This window comes from Dermacentor andersoni, chromosome 4 (genome assembly GCF_023375885.2).
Source record: "Dermacentor andersoni chromosome 4, qqDerAnde1_hic_scaffold, whole genome shotgun sequence".
Lineage (NCBI taxonomy): Eukaryota > Metazoa > Arthropoda > Arachnida > Ixodida > Ixodidae > Dermacentor > Dermacentor andersoni.
In genome coordinates this window covers 66,910,098-66,933,748 of record NC_092817.1, presented here as the reverse complement: position 1 = coordinate 66,933,748, position 23,651 = coordinate 66,910,098, and the positions used below count along the sequence as shown (strand labels likewise).

At 45.8% G+C, this 23,651-nt stretch overlaps 1 protein-coding gene across 1 annotated transcript; it reads left to right on the top strand.

Moving 5' to 3' along the window:
* The first annotated feature begins 3,697 nt into the window (after positions 1-3,697).
* Positions 3,698-14,706, top strand: LOC126536735 (very long chain fatty acid elongase 1-like). Its single transcript, XM_055073881.1, has 2 exons — positions 3,698-4,290; positions 13,698-14,706. Exons 1-2 carry the CDS (start codon positions 4,112-4,114, stop codon positions 14,581-14,583), a joined length of 1,065 nt encoding a protein of 354 aa, XP_054929856.1. The 5' UTR covers positions 3,698-4,111; the 3' UTR covers positions 14,584-14,706.
* Positions 14,707-23,651: the final 8,945 nt, after the last annotated feature.

Genomic DNA, 23,651 nt, shown 5'->3' with positions numbered 1-23,651 from the left:
AGTTCTGTCCAGCAGAGGGGGGGGGTAAAGGGAGACGTAGTTTGGGAGGGCTACTCTACTTTAGCCTTTTTATAAGAAAAGAGGACCTGAATGGCCGTACGCAAAAGCAACACGCAGTGACTGTAAAAAGAACAGCTTATTAAAAAAAACATGTGAAGGATAATCCTACCATATTGTCTTTCTTTGAAAGGAGTCTGCTGCAATTTGGAATAAAATTGCGCAACATTGATACATTTGGCAGTTCATCGTAAACCGTGACTAAAGTTGGTATGCAACTCGTTTCGTGTGCCGAATCGAATGTCAAACGGGTATGTTTACGTTCCTAAAGTATACACACGTAAGCGGGAATGAGACGAAAAGTTGAACAAAACACACTCGTGCCAGCGAATATGAGTAAGGATGTCGCAAGTGGAAACAATCAAAGGGCTCCCAAGTGCGGAGCATGTAAACGAGCGTGGAGAAAGCGGTGGCCGCTATCGGTGGTAATGCTATAATAGCAAAGACGGTGCAACAAATGGACCACACAGGCCTTCATGCACACACACCCTTTGTCGTGTTTTATTTTTGTGAGCATAGAGGTGAAGCTACGAGTGAGGAGTTTCACACTCAGACAACAGAAACAGTGCGAGTCACACGACGAATGAGCATAATACACACCGCAATAAGAGCGTTGACTTTGATGCAAGTGATCACGTTGACAATAAGCGCGTGACATTTATTATCAATCACAGAAGGAAGCAAATATAAATGCCGTAATTCATACTTCCACTTGCAATAAGCTATAGCGACATCCCATAAATTAAGTGGAATTTTACTTCGCTACAATAAAGAATGAAAACTTGTGGATACGCTATTTCATAGGCGTGCCTTGTTAATTCGCTGTAGGTTGTAATGAGGGAATATGAACATTTCAATATGAGCAATAAGAAAATGCTATTTCTTTGCAGCACCGCAACGTGCCCTATACTATAGCACCCCGCCCTTTTTGAGCCACACCGCATAAATACGTAATTGTTCGCTGACCTAACGCATAACAGTATTTACTTGAAGGATCCCGTACAAACGCGTCCGTGCCGCATGCATATTAAAAAGAAAGTGCAGTACCCTTGTAGATAAAGCAACGATACAGACACCCCAAGACATCAGAATATTCTCGAAAGCCGAGTTCAATTATGAGAATAGTGACAAAGAGCCCCCCAGCCATCAATATTGACACAATTTTGGAATCAAAGCATCGCTATGTTAACCCTTTGTAGGACGGCGTATATCCTTTTCCAGAACGTTCGATAATTTTTGCGTGATATGAATAAGTCAGGTGCTTAGATATAGTGTACAGTAGGTTCCATTTCTCTACACCATGCTGCTTATCTTAAAAGAATGCGGCACTTATTTTTCTCACTGAAACTAAATTGTCCTTAAAAAGTGGGGTGCATGGGCCCTATAACGTAAAACTATTCTAATATGTTTTTATTCCAATCTCCTGACGACGCCTCATGTGATGATTGTGGTAGCGAGGAGACTCTTCAACACCTTCTCTGTGACTGTCCTCGCTACAATTTACAGAGACGATCGCTCGAAATCGCGATAGCGCTATTCGACAAAAGACCTCTAACACAGGAACTTATTTTAGGATGCCGAAATCACAAACCATTGCAGCGGAGGGCGACGAGGGCATTGTTGCACTTTTTAAGGAAACAGAACTGGACAGGCGGCTGTATACCCTGAACAGATATGTATAGTGCTGCAAGTGCTACTGTGCTCTACGGCGATGGTATGCAGTGACAGTGACCGACTGTGATTGCATGCCTATGCTCCTTTTCTTTTTGTCTCTGCTTTGCTATCACATTACCTCCCGCTCCCCTCTCTCCCTAGCGTAGGGTAGCGAACCGGATCTACCCATCTGGTTAACCTTCCTGCCTTTCCCCATTCTTTTCTCTCTCTCTCTCTCGCTCTCTCCTGATGTCAAATTTGCGTAACCGCCGACGCAAGCATCGGGCGGTAACCCGCAGGGTTGTCTGAACAGACCAATCGAACGGTCTCCTCGTTTACAGGAGGTCATTTTTGTTTGCTTTAAAAACGAATAACGTTGCCTACACTGAGTGGCTTGTTTTATGTAATTGGCTGACAAGAGGCGAGGAGCACGCTTAAGTGGAGAGGGATTCGATGGGGTCGTGCCAGTGCACTGAAAACCGATAACCGCATGAAGAGGGTGGTGCCGGCGTCTGCGATTGGTCCGCTTTCCCTTACTTAGCTTGCGGTGGCTTGTCTAAAATTGCGGCGGCATGCAACGCATGGTTAAGAATGCCACTAAAACTGATCCTCAGCAAAGAGGAGTTGGCAGAGCGAGGTAGTAAACGTGCCGAAAGTGCTCGATAACATTACACAGCCACGCTAAATATTTTGTTGTACGCAAATAAACCCATGCTCTCCGGCAGGTGCGAGTAGCCAGTGCCCAAGCGATCGGCGGCAGCCATCTTTTATTCCTTTCGGAACGAGGTAGCCTTCGCTTATTCAGAAAAAAACTCAGTTTTGTTCGGAATGCATGTTTAACGCGTACACGTCACTCTGACGCGGTGAGTTTTCGCGGCTTTGTGACGTCGCGTAACCGGCAGGTGCAGTGGTTGCAGGTCGAAAGCTTTTGACGAAATATAGCTGAGGGCCAATGGCGAAAAGACGTGGAATCAGAAATAACTCAGTGGGGGTGGTTAAAAAAACGTTTTGACCAATCGCAGAGGGTTAATTGATTGCAGCATTCGAAAAGTTTGGTATAACTTTATGTTATAGCGCCCCATATGTCGGCTTGACCCTATAGGGTCACGAAGCAAGATTACTTCTGACTACTTCCCTTGTGAACCACTCTTGAAATATTTTGTGTGGTATAAGTAAATGAGGTGCTCATAAGTAGTTTGCAACAAATTACATTTCTGCATAACAAATCTTTCATTTTTAAAAAGTGGGAGAAATCTATCCCCCTGACACTTCGTTGCTTTTTCGAAAAGTTGGGTCTAACTTGTTCCACTTATCTTCGAGGGCCTCAATGAAAAATTACCTGCAACTCCTTCTCTAGTAAAACGGACCAAACAATGAACGACGGACCAAGTGGAACAGCGGACGCCATAAACAAATTGCTTGTGCACAGTTTTTCCCAGAGTGACAAATAGCAACGGCATCATCGCCTTTCAGCACGTGCAAGCTATTGCAGGCGCATTGACAAGAGTGAGCTTTGCGGGCTAGCTATCACCCCAAGATACAAAAAAGGGAGCTTAATGTAAGCTATAGGTGTAAATCTCAATGCAGAAAAGATGGATAACTTATCACTCATCTTGAGAACGTTTTTATAGCGAGAAAATGTGTGGCCAAACTCAGAAAGCGTGCAAAAACAATGCAAAAGAATGTTTAGATTTTGCACGCCTGTCCCCTCTTAGTAGTAGTTAGCACCCCTTTTCAAAGGTATTGTCGCATGAAGTGTTAAACCTCTAGACAGAAAGCAGCACCAAACAAATTAGATCAACACGCCTATTTGCTGTTGAGAAGCGTTTTCGCGCACATGTTAAAGTGGGACGTGTATGTCTCACTGTTCGGCCAATTGTTAGCATGACTGGCATAGCATTGACGATGAAGAATAGAAGAACATAGTTGAATAGTAGGGGCAAATATGCGCTATTTGTACACTATTCGAATAGACTGAACCAAAAGTCGTGTGGTGGCGCTGCAGCTGCCAGCGCTGGTCTAACCTATAAGTGTGCACAGCTTTTGTGTGTGGGCTTGCACACGAGAGAGGAGATTGGCTGCCGCGAATCTAGCACTGATAATTGGCTGTATCTACTCACGGTGTGACCACTTTGATCTGGGAGCTTTTGTAGTCAGGAGGACGTTAGCCCAACTCACGGAACGAAAGCATAAGCCACAGCGGAAGACTGCGGCTCATGCATTGTCATAAGGAGGAAGAGCGCGATAGAATAAAAAAAAAGAAAGGACGCGGCGGCGGGAAAAGAACATTAGGGCGAACGTCCGCCTACAAAGGTAAAAATACGCCCCGGCGTTACAGTTGGCCGAACCGGCGCTGCGGACTCCCGGAACTGGAGCAGTGGCCACGTTGCTTTCTTCTCAGATGCCGGGTGAGGTCGATGTACCGAGACCTTCCGTTAGGAGAGTGGGTGAAAGTCGAAGGGTTCGCCTTGTGCCACTGAGACCACATGCTTTTGTGCGCCCACAGAGGCAACCGGACAGCGTGCACTGTCACTCCACTGACGAAGAAATGGAGGCCATCAAGTTCCCTTCCGGTCACAGGTGAGCACACTTTCGCACCAGTGGCGAGCACGCGTTATAGGACGTTACGTTCGTGCGAAAAAAAGCAACAGAAAAGTAACACCAAACTCAGACAGCAAGGTTTTGTCCGCTGGTGTGTAGGCGTAGAGAAAGCTGGTGCCGAAATGAGAAACAGTTTTCATCGGTCGAAACTGTAACTTGGCAGTGGTCCTTGGGTAAATAAAATATATTTCTCCACTTAGCTAGGCAGCGCCCACTATGCTACACTTATACGCCAGTTTGGCGCCATGTGTACGCAAGTTTGTACACCCAAAGATGATTTGATTCTCCTGAAGTATAAGGGGGAGGGGGGACCGCGTTAATTTCTGACATAACCGTCGGTAAGGACATGAGTATAATCTATGTAAGCTGTTACCACCGGAAGTACGACAAAATTCAGTTATGCAGTGAGTCCGATATACGACGCGAAGCCTTGAGGGAATAGTGTCACGTTGTATTGACGGTGAGCAACAAGACAGTGTCAAAACTGTGCATTAAAGCCTGACCCTCTAGTGGGCTAGCACGTGCCCAGGAAAGCAGGCAACGCTCAAATAACAGCGATAGCGCCGAGCCCCGTCGTCCTTTGTCGATCCTTATCCACAAGTCAAGTGCATTGGCCATCGACACATGAACACATGACTCATTCCTACGTTCCTGTGTAATCGCTGGTACTCACGTAAGTTTGAGAATGTACGGCATTATTCATGTAACGTGCGCAATCTGGTTAGGCGATTCTCGTTTTGCTGTAGAATCATCAACAACACTAAGGAAATTTCGGATGCATGAAAGCGTGTCTTACGCCGAGTGTTAATTATGTAACAGTGGTTAGCCGGTGAAAAATGACCACCGAAAAAAAAGCTAAACAGTATGTGCGTGACAAGATGGTCCCAGACGCTTCCTTACTACGCGGAATGGTTGCGAGTGCGCGTAGTCGACGCATCATTTGTGCCAGGCTGTGACCTTACAATGTTCTCCACTGACTGAAAAGCAGAGGTGAACAAGCGCCGGCACTACTTCATGAACTGATTCATCTGCAGGAGTCTATTCCTTAAAGGGACTGCCAACTGCCCCGAACGTGTCATGAGATGTTCGTCGAATAGAAAAGACCATAATTTACAGTGATATCATTGAGAATTCCGTTCGCAATTGAAGTGTCGAATTATAATTCAATACTCGCACATAAATTCGCAAATAAGGGTAAATCGCGCCAACTGATGGTGAAGCCATGGTACTTCAGATGTAGTCAATGAAATTACTAATGAAACGTCCACGCCAACAAGCGGCACTGCTTTTGTGGCAACGAGTGGAGCGGCGAAGCCGTGTCTCCCCTCACTGCATGGCAGTGCGCACGAGTGCTTTTGTTCGCGCGCAAGTAAGCGAGTGAGTACCACGAGTTCTGTGGTCTCTCTCTCTGTCATTCAAAATGTCGCGGACTAATTGTGCCGGGAATGGGTGCCAGCACTGCAATAATAGCACTACTGGAGTGTCGTACCTCCTTGATTGCCTTGGCTAAAATGAAAGCCTGGCGCATGCAGCCAGCAAACGCTTGGCCTTTGATTTCTGTTACTTGGAGGAAGCCGTCACTGAGGAGCAGACGTGGACACCACCCATTGTTGAAGAAAAAAATTCAACATATAATAAAACTTCAACCGCAACGATATCGCTTGATAAGCAAACTATTGGGCTCTTGCAGCTATGACCACACTTGTCTGCTTTCCCACCGATGCCGACGTATAATCACTATAGCACTCTCATATCACTGTTTCCAGCCTGTTTTCTGAGCACGACAGCATCCTCAATACAGATGAAAAAATTCTGATAAATGTCTCACGCCATTTTCCGCGTTACTACTGCATGATTGAATGCTAAGACTGGTAAGCTTTCTGTTGCATTAAAAAAATCACAGGCCTGCGCGGCACACCCAGTACAGCCACAGCGTAAACTGGCGCACCGTCTCAATAGAAGTCCCTACAGCAAATTGAGTGAAGATGGTAACTGCAAGTACAAAGTTTGTGAAAAGTAGTGAGGTTTGTCGCGAAGAAGCTGCCGGGCAGCATTTTCGGTAGTACGTACTTGAGAGTTTGGGCACCGAGCCGCATTTTCGGCAGTACGCACTCGACGGTCCTGGCAGCGAAGCTGTCGGGCTGCAGTTTTGTCAGCACGCACTAGAGGGTCTTCGCGGCGTAGTCTTTTTGCGTGCTTTTTTCGAGAACAAACTGAACTGTCCTGCCGACGTGGACGGTGGCCTGCGGCTTGTGCAGCTCTCTGCATAATGGTGTGCTGAGCCTCACGTTGCTTGGCTGAAGCTGCGCTCGCGGCTCTAAAAGTCGTTTCTTCAGCAACGGTTCGCACTTTGCGAGGAGGCGCCATAACGTGAACCGAAAAGATTACACGAGTATCAAGACTATGCGGTGCTAATGTCACATTCCACGATACGTGGCGCGATACGATGCATGCCTCTAAAAATCGAAGGACGAAAGCCTTAGTCAGCAGGATCTGTAGCAAGATCAGACTCTTAATACCTCGCACTAGTCACTTCTCTTGGTTCGCTGTCTCCTAAATGCTTATCTCTTACCGTCATCTTCCTTACCTGATTACAGAAGCGCCATTTTTTCTCCCTTTCAAAGAGAATGGAAATGCATGCATTAATTATGTAAAAGTTAATCACTCGTATAATTAGGACTTTATGCGCACCAGGATATGCATATGGGATGCAAATTGTACACGTACGTATCTTTTTCGTATACATCTCTGTAATCTTCTTTTTCTTCTTTAAACCTTCTCTATTTACCTTCTTCAACTGCACAACCAAGTGATATCTCATCCGCCTTGTCCAATCTTTCATCGTCTGTCACATTACTTACGTTGCGCCCTTTCTCAACTGGTACAAAGCTGAAAAGACTAAACTGGACATTATCACCAGAGGAGCCTATAAGCAGGCCTTAGGACTACCAAACCACACCAGCACGGAACTTCTACTACAATTAGGTATCCACAGCACGCTAGACGAGTTAATCGAAGCCCAACGTCGATCCCAACTAGAGCGGGTTACCCTAACGGAAACGGGCCGCAGCATTCTAAACAAGCTTAATATCACCTACCACCGTCAACATGGAGACAAACACCCAATACCACGCGACATTCAGCAATGGATACACGCCGACCCTATTCCGAAATACATGCACCCAGACTACAACAAAGAACGCAGGAAGGCACGAGCTACCTCTCTCATCAAAGCTTATGCCAACACGGCGGGCGTCACCTTCGTTGACGCAGCTGAGTACTAAGATGGACGGCGCTTTGCGGCGGTTACCACGGCAGGCGGCTTGCTCCGACATGCTGCCAGCATCGTTACCAAAAATGCCGAGACGGCCGAGGAAGTGGCCATCGCCCTGGCCACTCTTGACCCAGCTAGTCACACCATACTGAGCGATTCTCGCGCAGCAATCAACAACTACATCAAAGGTCGTATTTCTCAGCAATCACTCCGTATCTTACGACAAGCCCCGCATTCGCCTGGAAATCAAATCGCCCTCGTCTGGATCCCAGCACACGCCGGCGTTGTCCACCCGCACCTCACCAACCTCAACGAGGTCACACACTCCGTAGCACGAGGACTAGTCAACCGTGCCGGAGACGGTGCTGGTGAAATCATTTTACCTCGCAAGAAGAACCTTCCCCACCCCTCACTGCAAGTTAAACAGGGCACAGCCAACCACCCTTCGCCTGTTACAGACGAATACATACCCCTCCCTCACACGCTATCACATTATATACCCCGACATCTACCCGAGCCAGACGTGCAAGGTCTGTAAAACTGAATCAGCAACACTCCCCCACATGCTATGGGAGTGCAAACGTCAATACCCAGACCTTAATCCCGTGACCCTCTCGTCGAGATGGCACGCCGCCCTGCGCAGCTCCCATCTCGACGACCAACCCTGGGCGACCCAGCAGGCCTACGAAGCGGCGAAGAGGCAAGACCTCGACGTCCCATCGTGGGAGGCTAGGCCCAGCCGACTGAACTGCTGGTGCTCATTAAAGTTCACTCTCTCTCTCTCTAACTTCTTCTCTAAATAAAAGCTTACAGATCTCCATAATCTTCTTTTTCTTCCTCAAGACAACTCTATCTACTTTGTACCTCTACCTGCGGTATACCGATGCGGTGCTAATGATGATGATGATGATTTATTGGCATCCCCTTTGAAACGCAGCATCTTGATATGACAAGTGACTCGATAGGATGCTAATGATGGTGAAGCTGAGGATTTATTGGCACCTATCTAGCTTGAATAAATCAGGTAGACAATATGTTTTTTCTAGCGTTGTTTAATACATCTCCTTAACCTTCTTTTTCTTCCTCAAACCTTCTGATGTAAGAGTGCGCAACTGCAGTGAAAAATGTGCACGTATCGACGCTATGCGGCGCACATGTCCCATCGTGCGTCCCCTCGCGCGCTACGACGCGTTTATAGGACCCTTTTCCGCTGCATGCTAGCAATCGCTGGCGTCGCTCAGTGGTGGAGCAGCTGACTGCTACGCAGCAGGCTCGGGTTTGATCCCAACGGGAACTGGATACATTTTTGTGTCATTCCCGGCGATAGCTGCTAAGCACACCGGACACGTCGGCGTCGGGGGACACCACTGCTAACCGAAACGGCTATTGGAATGAGCCTATAACATCTTACGCTGTAAAACGGGTACCGTTAGAAGTGGTTGTCAGTCCCTTTAAACTACAATGTATAGCTGTGCTGTAGGAGGCGTGAAATAGGCAATTTTCGTAAAACTGTATTTGTAAAAGTTGCTAAGGTAAAGCACTGCTATAAAGCATTATTTTCATGCATCAGATATTGACCACGAAGCTTCACTTCCCATGAGGTTACTCAAAACTTCATGACTGGGGAGAACCAATGAAACAGAAAAATGTCGTATCACTTCATCATTTGTTTGGCGGCATCAGTAACAGCTCGAACAAGCGTGTTGAAGCTTGACGGGCTCTAACTTACCGCTCGAACTAACAACCTTCAGAACTGCAACCATTCGATGTCTATGAGAAAGAAACTTAACGTGCAAAAAATATGTGCTTAGAAACTCGCAGCTTGGCAAACTATATCTGCGACTTTCTAACCAGAAGGGACACTGAAAACAATTGCTGTACGTAGTCAGATTTGGCCGTGATGCTCCTTCAGAAACTCAAGCAGCGTCTCTTTTTTTTTTTTCTTTTTCATGAAATAAAAACAGCTGTTAAGCAAAAAATTTCCTTCGAAAGCCGAAGTTTCTTAAAAAGCGGAAGGAAGAGTATATGCGCGTAACTTCTCAGTTATTTATTTTATTCATTTTATTTTATTGCGGGTAAAAAAACATACACAAATAAATAACGTAGCAGCAAGAAATGGTTCGTGATTACAGCAAAATTGATTAGTTATTTGTATCCGGGAGTGATGATGCCTGATAAGGCCGTACGAAACTTTGGGTTGTCCTTGATTGCGACAACTGCACCGGAAAGGTGGTTCCATTCCTGAGAGGTCCTAGGAATAAATGATTCGTTACAGGTTCTGGTGCGGCATTGAATGATTCCAACCTTATGGCTATGATAAATGGGAGAGTAAATGTAGGTAGGTGATGATATAAGATTATCGCGCAGGTAGGAATTGGGAAAATACAGTTTATGAAATAAAGTAAGGCGAAAGCACTTACGCCGGGCTGAGAGAGGAGCAAGCAGCAAAGAGTTTTTCACGGCAGTTACGCTTGATGTGCGGCTGTAATTGCTATGAATGAAACGTGCGGCATTGTTCTGGATTAGTTCAAATGATTGAATGAGTGTTTCAAGGTACGGGTTCCAGATGGATGAGGCGTACTCCATTTTACTCCTAATAAGTGTTTTGTATAGTATTAATATTAATGATGTAGGGGCAGAACAAAAATTTCGGCGAAGATAACCTAGCATGCGATTAGTATTGCTAATTACGTTGTCGATGTGCAACGACCAGGAAAGTGACGAGGTTATGTGGACGCCTAGGTATTTATAGGAGGTTACGACCTCTAGGGGAGTATCATTAAGGTAATAGTTCGGCGGAGGAATATTGCTGCGAGTTACACGCATACATTTACATTTAGTTACGTTAAGTTGCATTAACCATACGTCACACCAGTTCGAGATAGCGTTTATATTGTCTTGTAAGAATTTGTTATCAGATTTTTCCGAGATTTCACGGAGGATAACACAGTCATCTGCGAAAAGGTAAATATTAGAACAAACGTCATTGGGTAAATCGTTAATGTAAATTAAGAAGAGAAGAGGGCCTATAACTGATCCTTGGGGCACACCAGAGTCTACAGGATTAGATGGGGACATATGATTGTTTGACACAACATACTGTGACAGATTAAGGAGAAAATGCTCAAGCCATGCAAAAAGGTTACGATCTATATTAAATTTACTAAGTTTAAATAAAAGCAATTTATGACACACTTTGCCGAAGGCCTCGGCAAAATCAAAGAAAACACAGTCTGAGAATGACCCTTTGTTGAGAATAAAATGAAGCCTGTGAGTAAAAGAAAAAAGTTGAGTCTCACAAGGCAAGTTTTTTAGGAAGCCATGTTGCGCTCTTGTGAAAAATTAATTATTCTCTAAGTGCTTTGCTAAATGTGAGTACAAGATATGTTCAAGAACTCTCTCGGAAGTTCTCGCAACATTTTGTCATTTTCTTTCAGAATAGAAACCTGCCAACGTACACTGGGTTGAATGTTCTATTATTCCTATACATTACGTAAGAGTTTATAACTTTGAATATTTAGCAACCACGGGTGGCCTCAAAAGCACGAGGTGTTACATCGTGCGGCTTAAACAACACCCATGGGATGGGCATCCGTTGTTCTTACTTTTGTGCTTTTCCCTGGCACTTTGATGCCATTTCGGCCCATGGCTTCAACCAATTAGCTTCAACTAAAAAAAAAGCACTGGTTGACGCAAACAGGATACGAAAAGAAGTGACGTCATCTACGTGAGAAATTAAGGCAGTACCTTCTGACTACCACTCCACACTTAACTATCCATTTCACAGAAAAGAGAGAGCCGTGTGAAAAGGACAATGTATCCCACTTAACCTTCTGCCCTTGCAGCCCTACGCTCATTGTTCTTTACGGAGGTCAGTTCTTCAAGATCTCTTGACTTACTAGGGCTGCTCGCGTGATTCACTTCACGTACCCTTCCCCGCTATGACGTTCTGCCGACAGGAAAAGTAGGGTGAACAAAGCAGCTCGTTTTCATACAATAATATCAACCTTCGTTCTATCCGTGTCAAGAGAGGGCGGCGAAAGGAGAAGCGAGAAGCGGTGACGTTTCCGTGCATTCATTGTGACGTTCTTTTTTCTTAATTCTACCTAGTGACAAATGCTGTTAAGTTTCAGGCAGGACGGAACGCGTAGCCTAACATTGTTGCGAGGACGCGCAGGCGCACTGCAAGGTTTCTGAAATTGGGCCCCATCTCTCCAAATTCGTTCTTTTCAACAAAGCCTAGCAACAAGTACGTGTCTTGTCCACTAAAAAGCGGCGAAATTGGAGCTACTTGTTCACGATCGCAGGTAAGCAGTCCTTTCGGCATGGAGTGGAGAAATTTCTGATGCGTTCGATTCAGACTTTTCTACGTCACGTGTGGTATAAGCGAATATTTAGATGACTGTGCTTTTCGGCATGATGTGAACGATCTTGTTTTTTGTGTGCATAGTTCAAAGCGTGTTACGTGGTCACTTTGAGATTAGGGAAAGGAGTAAGAAAGGCTCTCGGCATGACACGACGCATTTCCCGACACATAACTTCTAGGGCAGTTCCCGATATCCATCCCTAAAGAATGCCACTGCGAGATATATTCAAGCAACAGTGATTCGCCTTAGCTGCAATAGCGATTTATTCGAATTGCGGAGTGCAGCAGCAGCAGTCATACGACATGATAACTGAATTAACTGAGAGCAGGTGAAAGGCCATTGCAGTTCTTATATTTGTATAATTTTCTAGTCCAATCAAATTCTTAATTTGTTACATGCTAAGGCTCTAAACATCGTACTCTAACTTAGCAGTTCGTCCGCTCTTAGTGCAGTCAGACTTTCTAGCTAAATTCAGTCTGGGTGTGAGCTATGCATGACATAAGTCTTTACTATTTGTTTTTGAGGAGTTAGCAAAATAGACGCCGTGTGATACGGCACTGCAATACATATTGAAAGATGTCGTCCTTTCGACTTGTAAGTGTACCCGGCCCTAAACTTCTTAATACGTGCTTCCTGCGGCAGGCTGACGTAGTTTATTTTCAGAGATTTCGGTCATTTTTCGAGCCCGAGCAGCTCCCTAGAATTGGCTTTATGCAGTACGTTTGCATTTTATTGCTTCAAGTACGCCAAGTTCCCTGAATATTGACTATACTTACGGTGAGCAGAAACAATAAAAAGAGTATTTACTGCACTAATTTCCTCAAGCTTGCGAAATGAGCTCTAAAAGTTAAGCTGTATTGTGCGCAGGTGTAAGTGAAAATAACGCGATGTAATTACGGCCATTTTTACATCATGCATCACTGTTGGACACAGCTGCCTTGTATAAAAGATTGTTACTGCATTAGATTTTCTTTATTCTAGGACTTCTTTCTAAGTTACACAAGTTATATAGCTCCAGTCCGACATTAACTTATAATTATTTGGAGCTGTAGCTAGGCTTGGGTATGATCACCGAACTACAATATCATCGCAGCATGGCGCGACATATAAATGGACCTGAAGCTACTACGGGCAATTGCAGCATAATGAAATACGCTAACAATTAACTCAGACAAAGCTGAGTAGGTAGGGTGAGGAGTTGTACATAGCGTAAGCGGCTCGGGCTCCTCCCATTCGCCAAGTCATTTGTAGCTCAATCCAAGGCCTGTTGGTGTTCTTGATTTCTAGTTCGGTAAACGGTGATTTGACACGCATTTTTACGGTTATGAGTTCTTCTAAGGTCAAATCTCCGGACATTATTCACTAGTAGAAACTAGAAGAACAACGTTAAAGTTATCAAAATAATTCACTGCTGGTACAATTGCAATCGGTCGTAATTAAAAACGGTGTCTGTTCTTTGATTATTTTCCTCAGCATTTTAGCGAACACGACTATGTTCGAAAATGTGTATAAAAGTATCCAGAGAGAAGACTACTTCTAATTCAATTCAGATACATCCGGAAAAAAAATCATAATGAAATATTCTATTGTTTCGAGCTATTTCTTGAAAATCTGCAGGAAACCGCAATTTATAACTTAATACAGCCAGAAATTACTGAATTAAAGGTGCCGACATGTGTGAACGAGACGAGGAAGTTAATCAGGTGGTTCTATGAGAACCTAATTTAATCTTATCCCGTTTGCAGGTTCGGGCGAACAAGTATGGCTCTCAGCCTCCAACCCAAAGTGTGGCTAGACAAGCTCCACGCCATTTCTGATCCTAGGACCCGAGACTACCCGGTAGTCTTGAATCCATTCTTCGTCACCCTGATGCTCGTCGCCTACCTCTACTTCGTCAAGGTCGCCGGGCCGAGATGGATGAAGAACCGAGAACCCTTTCAAATCACAAACATCATCCGCGTGTACAACATCGCCATGGTTCTCGTGAACATCGTGGCCATCTTCGTGATTCTCATTCCCACGTACCTGCCCGGAGGCACGTACAGCCTGCTCTGTCAAGGACTGACAGGCAAATCGCCCGAGCATCACCTTAAGTACTACAAGTACGGCTGGATCCTGGTTGCGTGGCGATACGCGGATCTCTTGGACACCGTCTTCTTCGTTCTGCGCAAGAAGTTCAATCAGGTGACCCAACTTCACGTCATCCACCACACCATCGTGGTCATCAACATCTGGTTCTACACGCGCTTCGCTCCCGAGGGTCAGCCGGCGCTCGGTCTAGCACTCAACATTTTCGTGCACATCATCATGTACATGTATTACTTCCTCGCCAGCTTCGGAGCCCGCATGCAGAAGTACCTGTGGTGGAAGAAGTACCTTACAACGATGCAAATCGTGCAGTTCCTCATTATCATCGTGCACATGTCCATACCGCTTTTCGTCGACTGCGGATTTCCAAGGCGAGTCGTGCACATAGCGAACGCCCAGACCTTCCTCATCCTCTGCTTGTTTATAAACTTTTACCTTCGGTCGTACACGCGTTACAACAACAAATCAAAAGCTGACTCGGAGTCCTCAACCAGTGCTATCACCAGCACCCGCACACTCAGCAAAGAAGAGAAAAAGGAATAGTGAGAAAAAAGTGATTGTTCACTTCAATCTATGCAGCCGTTCAATGACTTTTGAAATACTACTCTACAAAGTTTGGTTGTTCCTATGTCAAAATAAAATCATCAGTTGTGTGTACATGGCAAAGACACATAGTCCATTGGCTTTCTTGTGATTCAGCCGAGCTGAGATACCTTTATCGTCTATGCTGGTAATAAGTGAGATGATCAATTTACTTTGTAGTCAACATCAAACGCAAAAACTGCGAAGAAACGAAGAGAAGTTAGTGGCAGGTAAGACAATGAACCATGGTAAGAAGATGTTTCAATCATATTTAGTTTCGTACAGTTGTAGATCAAAGGTGACATTCTCAGCATGGTACCTCGTAACAATGTCTACAGGCACTTGCTTCGGTAATCTACTTCAGCGAGAATCAAGTAGTCGCTCTCATGAGTTCTGTATTGACTACTGAAAATTGTCGCGATATTGTTCTAATGTTGTCAAGCTGCGGAAGTAATGTGATTCAACGTTATGACTAATGATGACTCCACGCAATACGTGGCTGCTGCAAAGCCTCTGCAAGCCAAGCTGTTCGCCTGAAAAAAATATCATCCAGTACGGACCCTCGCCTTCGCTGTCGCCTTGGCATTCTCTTGCGCTCACCTCAATGGCCCTGTTCCAATAGCGGTTCAATAAAAAATTAATGTAGCTATTTTGAAAAATATTTCACAAAATCTAAATAAGTTCTGAAAGTGTTATGGGCTGCCAGACCTTACTGTTTCGTGTCCTTTACGGCTAGTGCAAATGTCGCCATTGAACCAGCCTGGCGGGAACTGAAGTCTTGCCAGCATCAGCCTGTTCTTTTTTTCAGGCAGCAAGGTCGCACTGTAATTGCTGCAACGCGGGTTGTCTCTTGGCAATTGCATTCAACGTACGTTACGTTCTGCGAAATAATTACTCATGATAAGCTTTACCATTGTTTTTGAGTGGTTCGGGGGGAAAAGTATGGTGCGAGGAGACGAAGCAAGCTCGCTCTTTTATTTCGCCGCCTTCCTTTTGCATCTTATTTCCTAGTAACAAACGTAACGCCACCTTTACTCGGAGATGTACCAACATCCACTACAGAGTGCGGGAAGCAGCTCGAAGTATTGCACTACTGTTGGATGCGACAGAGACGGGAACAGCTCTAAGCCATGTGGGTATCATACTGACCTGTACCACGGGTTTTTGGAAGCTTCCTTAGACGGGTTGGTTGGCACAGACCGAATTGGGGAGGAAATGCCCGTTGAAATCGAAGGAAGACGAACCTTTGGAAGCAGCACGAAACTTCTCGGACAAGAAACGAAAAGATGGCACTCCAGTGCTTTCAAGACCCCACAGTTTTTATCAAGTGCAGGGCCAGCTTCACGTCTTGACTTTGTGGTGTACAGAACCACAGGAGTACATGTGCAAGAAGTACATCGTGATGATACTTTCTCGACAACACAAATGGAGCCATTTCTCTTTAGCTTGTACAATGACTGTTCTTTGGGAAATTGTAGACTCCCGACTTGCTAGGCTATTGACCTGCGCTGTCGAGATTCAAATAGGCTAGTCATTGAGGGTAAGGAGAAAAACTAAGAACGAAGGCCAAAAGAGCCAAGTAGGACTGAACAGCAGTGGCGTAGCTAGGTCGTTTGGCACCCGGGGTCCATAGGTCTGCTGTCACCCCCCCCCCCCTCCGGATGCCGTCAGGAAGGCGAGGATATCGAAAATTTCCAAGAAGTAGGGATGGGGGGGGGTGATGTTTCAGCATCACCACAGCCGCCTTGGATACTGTGCATGTCCCCCTCTCCTTTGCTTTCGTTAATGTAGCAGGTATACGCGCTGTTTTATTTTTCGGACCAAATAACACAAGGCGCTGCACTGATAACTTGCAATACGCGCATTTGCACATCTCCTGTCAGACTGTAAAGCTTCGCAGACAATATAGATAGGGAAGCATGGAAAATATGGCTCACAAGCTACAAAAACATTTTAATAAAGTTTTAATTAGCGATCTTAGAGGCAATATTTGCAATATTGCATTCACAAAACTGAAGCCCGACAGTCATATGTTGCCCAACAACTCCACAAAGGTCGTCGTAGGTACTACGGCGGGCAGTATTTTGGCCGTGGACAGCCCTGAACCCAAACGAAAATAGTGTCAGCGACACTTGTCTCCCCACGCTGTTAGAAAAAGCCACCCACCTACTTCCCTGCTGTGCGGGCGCTGATATGACAATTACGAGTTCTGTTCATTCTGATCCATTAAGCCTCTCTTTATTTGCTGCTATTGGCAAACGTGATTGTCCGAGCTGTGATGCCGCCACAAGGTTGGGAACGGAATAGAGCACGCTTCGCGTCGATTCCAGCCGTCATCATGTAAAAGAAAAAAATTGGAGAAGGCTGCGATGAAGCCCGTGCCAGCGTAAGGTTTCGCTACTGTTGGTCTGCACTCGCGGCACTCTTAAAACGGTTGCACCATTGCGGTGTATATTTGCCCCACAACGATAATCGTCATTTGCCTAGCTTGTGTTTTCTTTCTTCAAAACTCGGCGCTCGCTACTTTCCTGTCGAGAATGCTGTGTCACGTTGATAACGCGCAAGCCATTCGTGACTTGCAAGTACGAGGCTGGCAGCGTTAAAGAAAATGTCGCCATGAAAGATGACTATTATTGTTGTGGGACCAGATAAGCCACAAAAGGTGATTTTTTCTTTAAGCGAATGGAGAAGATAGAGAGATCGACGTCACTGTCGTACTGTTTCATATTTCCTTCGGTACTGTCATACTGGGCCGACTGCAGTGCCAAAGAACTGCAGGCTGCAGCACCCAAGAGGATTTTGTTTAGCGAAGTTTTGTTGAGTTAATAATATGAGCCTGGGTGCTAAATTCCCGAATTACAATGTTTCCTCTATAATTGCTAAGGAGTTATTTAAGACATCCTATGTTAAGATAGCCCGGACTGAACGGAAGACGGACCCAAGAGCCACATCGCCAGACTGTGTGTTTAGCGACGCCCGCTCCCAAGATCAGCGCACCGCACATGACACATTCCGCTAAGGCGATTAGTCTAGCGAACGCTTCGCGAATTAATTTTTTTAGCGCGCACATTCGTGCAATTATTACGTAGTGTGTTGGTAAAGCTGCAGCTGACAATTCCGTGGCACTACACAACTGGCACATCGGGTACATGAGCTCGGGTTGCTGCTCCAGTCAAGCCGGCGGAAATAGAAGGTTCTTCAGACATATATGACCCCCCCCCCCCCCCCAACTGGCACACAGAGCGCTATTGCCCCCACCCCCCACCCGCCCCTCGTTATTACGCCACTGCTGAACAGCCATATAAGAACCTAGCTTGCCGTGGTATGGAGCAGAATATATGTCGCGATATTTTCTTTTAAAAAAGCAGGCTGAAGTCACGCCTCGTCTTTTATAGCTGCCTTGAGGAAAAGGTGATATCGTTGTCTGGCAAACCACAGCGTGCATGTTGGCGAACGCGTAGCCAAAGCCGTGTGCACATCCAAATGTGACTGATTGCATTTTTGTTCTTGCCGCGGCGTGTTCATGTGTGAGCTCTTCCGTTCAACTTCGTGTGTGATTTATTTGTGATCAATTTGCTGTGATAGCACTAAAATAAATTCATATACTAGACCACTCTAACTCATCGCTCTTCATAGCTCGGAGCTATGTATCTAAAACGATGCCCGGGTAACACTGTTCCTGTTCTTTTTTTTTTTTCGCCAGTCATTGGAAGTCAAGCTGTCTTATACGAAAGGCTCGCCCTAACACTTTGCGTGAGCTCCAATAAATAGCTCTGTCAGTGCCTATATTGCTGTAATTTATTTGGAGTATGTTGCGAAACATGTTGTCTAAGGGAGATTAGCCTGGTTGACATAACACAAATTCAGTGAGGTTTATACATTTTCACTTCTGTACTACCCTTATGTAGTGATGCTGATAACACTGAAAATGAGCACCTGCTACAACTAAATGTAATTTCAGCACTGCGTATGAAGTTTGGGTATTTCCAGAAAATATGGGAAGCAGGCCATTTGTGGCTATGCGGAGCTGAAGAAGCTCGTGTCCGGTGTGACGATGGCGATGGGCAGCGTGATGCTTCCATGAAAACAGCGAAAAAGGCGCAAACGGCATCATCCAGCCATCTGGGTGGCTGCGGCGGAATCCACCACCTCTAGCCGCAGCAAAAAAAAAAAAAAAAGCATGAAAACGATGGTCTTTGTCAGGACTAACTATACTGATGCGACGCAATTGGCATTTTCCATAAAACCGCGAGAATGGCCCGCAACCAAACAGGGGTGATGCCGGACGTGAATGCAGAACCGACGCGTTCCATCCTCCTTTGTGGCCGCGACGGCAAGATATCATTCGAGAGAGAGTGAAAAGGAGAGGGTAAGTGTATAGGCAGGTGACAGCGGGAGCAGGATCAGGAAACCAGTGTGTCCTACGCCCCAGATGTCACAGTTACGTTCACTTGTCATTCTTCTCTTGGAACCTGTTGTTGTCTCGTGTTTTCTGCAAATTACTGCCAAAATTTGCTGTGTGTACCAAGGTTTTCAACGTCTGGCAAAGGCAACGTCTGAAAAGCAACTTTCTCTGAAGTGTTTCAAATGAAATGGGAAAGACCAATCAATATGCATCTGAGTGAAGAACGAGAACAAATGATTTATTGTAACTGGAGCCTCAAATTTCAGAACAAGTGCCTGTGGTTGCAAACCTGTTCCCACTTGCATGGGTCACTAAGTGACAGGCAGTATAATGTATGAGGGCAGCGTAACCGTCTTGATGTATAAGAGAACACGAGTGCTGTCAGTACCATCATGAATTGTTACAATCAGCTTGTATTTCGGTTACTAGATATTTCGCAATCCCGCTTTTATCACGTGACTTCATATCCTGGAGTGCTGCCGTGTGCGCTTCATCCATGAGCCATAGGGGCCGAAAGTTTCAGCTATTTATCACGTCTGTATTCTGGCGCCAGGCCGCTGCACATACTGATGGCAAACGTTGCACTAGTTTTTTTCCCCATGCTTCGAAAAGCCGATGAGTGCCCAAAACCATTCGGCCGGTTCGTCGGACAATAGGAAACACAACGTCCTTCAAAAAGGGAGAGAGCAACGCGTCCCGCGCATGCGAGAAGGGAAGCAGGCCATCGACAGAGTTGAGTGCTTTCCGGCGGCGTCGTCCACTTACCTCGACCTTCGTGTGATAGCGTCTCCTCATCTTCCTTCAGTTTTGGTGCATTTTTCGTGATGAGGAATTGTTAGTGTGTGGGAAGGGGGCATCACTTGCCGCCGTCACCGTAACTGTACCGCATAAGGCGGGCGTTTGAACTATTCTGTGGTAGACCGAGCTTTCACGGGTCGTCGTTCCTGAAGTGGTCACTGTCGCAGCTTCGACGGGGCGAGATACGGGAAACCTACGGTGTGAGGCCCCACGGCCGGGGTGCGCAAGGAAAGAGTCTGGCTGCTCTAGTCGGGCACCAGACAAAGAAAAGAATGCGTTTATTCCAGTGAGTAGAAAGCAAACACGGCAGGGTACACTCACAGCGTTGGGCGCGGAGTGGCGCTAGGGGTCATAACCATTCGAAACCGAAACTGGATACCAAAACAGGATATCACATTCACCCTCTCATGCACTAGCTCAAATCAACGCTGCTTACCTTCCGCGATTGGAGGAGCCGGCGCTCTTGCACCAGAACATGGCCGATGGACTAGAAACATTTGTTCGCCACCCTAATACCAATCCATGTTCATGCAATTTGCAAACAGCTGGGTTAAAAAAAGAAGTCAGAAAAAAGCATTCAACACATAAAAGTCGGCGGTGCCCCTTACATGAGCTGCATGTATTTTGGGATGCATGAAGATGATAGTGCTTTATATAGGTAGACGCAAAGCCTTTTCATCGCGCCTGTATATAAAATGCACCCTTTTTGGCGCACTGGGAGGTGTGCAAAACGGGGTCGGCGTATTGTTAGCACGTTAGCACGGAATCAATGGAATGGGGCTTGCTTGGGGGCTTCTGAACGTAGGGAAATAGGCATCAGATAACGCGGCACATGCGTGACGCCCATAAAAAGCCCATCAGTGTTTTTAAAGCAGTTCGTGCCGACGTCGGCTGGGACGAGGGTCCCATTATTATTATTATTCTTTCCTTTTGGAAGTGTTATTTTTATTAAATACAAGCCCGCAATAAACAAATTCAAACGAAAGATTTACGCTAGGACCTGTCGAGAAATCCGTGTTTGGTTGATCCGGACCTGAACGAGGAAGAAGTAGAAGGTGTGAAGCCGGTAGGTCTACAAGCAAAAGCCAGAAAAAACATACATAAATTTCTTTTTGTCCTCTGCTACCACCTTATCCCAGTAATATATATATATATATATATATACCCATTAGTGGGTTGTGCCACTTCACCTGAAACGAGCACTTAATTCAGCCTAGCTAAGCAAGGGTACGTGGCCAACCACTCTGCCTGAACAACGGCTTTCAAAATGTTCAGTTTCAGTGCGCGGAAGATGCAATGGTACAAATTGGCTACGCGGAACAGAAACGAGGAGCTGGCAAAACCACGAGTCCCACAGGTTCATACTGGTTTGCGCTTAGGCTAATTGACCGTAAAGCCCACTTCAGAAAACAGTGAAAAAAAACTGCACTTGTTCCCCCTTTCTGGTCTCAGTACCCGCCTGTCGAGCTTTCAGAGGTAGGAAAGTACACAGTTTGTGGGAGTACCATTGGCACGATGGGCTGGACTTGCTGCTATCCCTCCGCAGTACGGAGTTCGAAACAAGGCAGTGGGAGGTCTACAATAAAACAAAAAATTCCGTCTGAACCCATCTACGATGATAGCCTAAGTTTTGCGAAACATTCGGGCACGCACGCACGCACACGCACATTCTTTGATTACCTTATTCAACATCTATGACATCATTGTTCACTTCATCTGTTGTGCCCAAGAAAGTTATCACGCGAAGGTGCGTGCTTGTAAAATTCCTCACCCCTTTTCAAATGTTAGCGTGCCGCCGAGCAAACTTACTCGCTTACCATGCTGCAGGTGCAGGTTCAATTTCTCGCAGTGGGCTAAATCCTCTTAATTACTTTTAAAAGCCAAGCACTCTTAGCCCCTTCTTCTCGCTTTTCGGGTGCTCGCTGCCAACTGTCTTGTACTGTTGGCTGGTACTGGACGTTGTGAAAACAAACATCGTATATAGAGCAAACCGAGGCGGCCGGGGGCGGCGGGTGATGCACGTAGGCGCAGATGTGAGCTCCAGCGCCAACATGCCGTCGTCATCATATCGTCATCGTCGTCGTCGTCGTCACTTCATCGCCGTCGTGCCATTGTGATTACTCCTTTCTTTGTCATGTCGTCATCATCTGTCCGCTGTCTTCACTCTGTCATCATCACTGCGTCGTTACAACGCAGCCATCGTTGAGTCGCCGTCGTCATACTGTTTTCGTCATTTCGTCGTCTTCCTTCCATGATCGTCATGCCGTCGTCGTCAGAGTGTCGTCATCATACAGCCACGCCGTCATGGCCGTTCCATCATCTCCATTCTGTCGTGGTGATTCCAGTGTTGTCCTAACATTGTCGCCATGCCTCCTTCGTCAGGCCATCATTGTCATTCTGTCGTGGTCATTGCTTCGTCGTTTGTACAGCTTCGTCACGCCATTTTCATTAAGCCGTCGTCGTCGTCATACAGTCGTCGTTATTCTAACATCGTCATACCATCGTCCTCACCTAATTGTCATCATATCTTCGTCATTCCATTGTCGTCACATAATCGTCTTCATACCAGCATCGTCCCTTTGGCATCGTCATAGCGTTGTCGTCACGCCGTCTTTGACGTTCCCTCGCCATCGTGTCATCATCGTCATTGCATCGTCATCGTGCAGTCATTGTCACGAAGTCGTGGACGTTCCGTCGTCACCAGTCTTTTGTAGTGAGTCCATTGTTATCATGCCATCGTCGTCCTGCTGTCGTCGTCATACAGTTGTCATCATCACAACTTGGTCGTTCCCATCTGGGTCATTCTTTAGTTCTCATGTATGGGATGCGCGTGATTGAAGGCCGCAAGTTTTGTTGATCGAGGCGTTTCGCGGGGAAGATGTCTAAAACTTGCTCGTGCCCTCTACTTCCAAGCAGTCGCTAAACAATAACAATGTTGTTGGCAAATACCAACAAAAGTTTCATTTATATTGACACGTGTACTTATATTTATCGGGCGACCACGTTTCGCCGCCTAACAAATTTTATCGCACAGCGCGGGACGCGCCTGCATGAATCCGAAGTCTCTGGAAAGTTATCGATGCTTCTATCCGCTGTATGTTGTCGCCGAACCTTGTGTTATCTGATTTCATCGCGTGACGGGAATGGTGTAGAACTTTGTGGAAGGCGCGCGGGTCCCAACGATTAGTCTGGAACATTCGATGACTGCTGTATAAAAGCTGACGCGCTGGACCCGCTGACCAGATTTTTGACGATCGCCGACTGTGTTCGCCGCTTTCGTTGTGCTATAAGTGTAGCCTGTTTTGTGGGCACAAGTTCGCCCAATAAAAGTTAGTTTTCTCGTTCACAGTATTGCTACTGTGTTCTTCTACGTCACCACCACGTGACAATATCAATTCGCAAAGTGCGTAAGATCCACATATTCTTTTACTATATAGACTTCACGCAACGTAGTTTATAAATGACAAACTATTCTGTATTTAATAGGGCATTCGAAGTTCGTTTTACTAGCAATTATATAGCAATTATAGGGACACTCCAGGCAAGCTATCGCAGTTGCCGTCTCCGTGCTGTTCTCAATATATTTAAGTCTATGTCTTCTATATGTTTGCTATATTTTTACATGCCGTGTATGCCAGATAGATGATATACTGTTCTACAGCCAGAGTTGCTCCAACCAAGTTTAATGTTTTGGCTAAATTTGTCATCAGAATTTTTTTAGAATTGCAGCTAGCAAAAAAAACATTCCCATGAAACATGTAATTCACAGCGCATGCTTCTGTATCCCAAATCGCAGATTTTTACCAGCTGCAAAAAGTTAGTACTC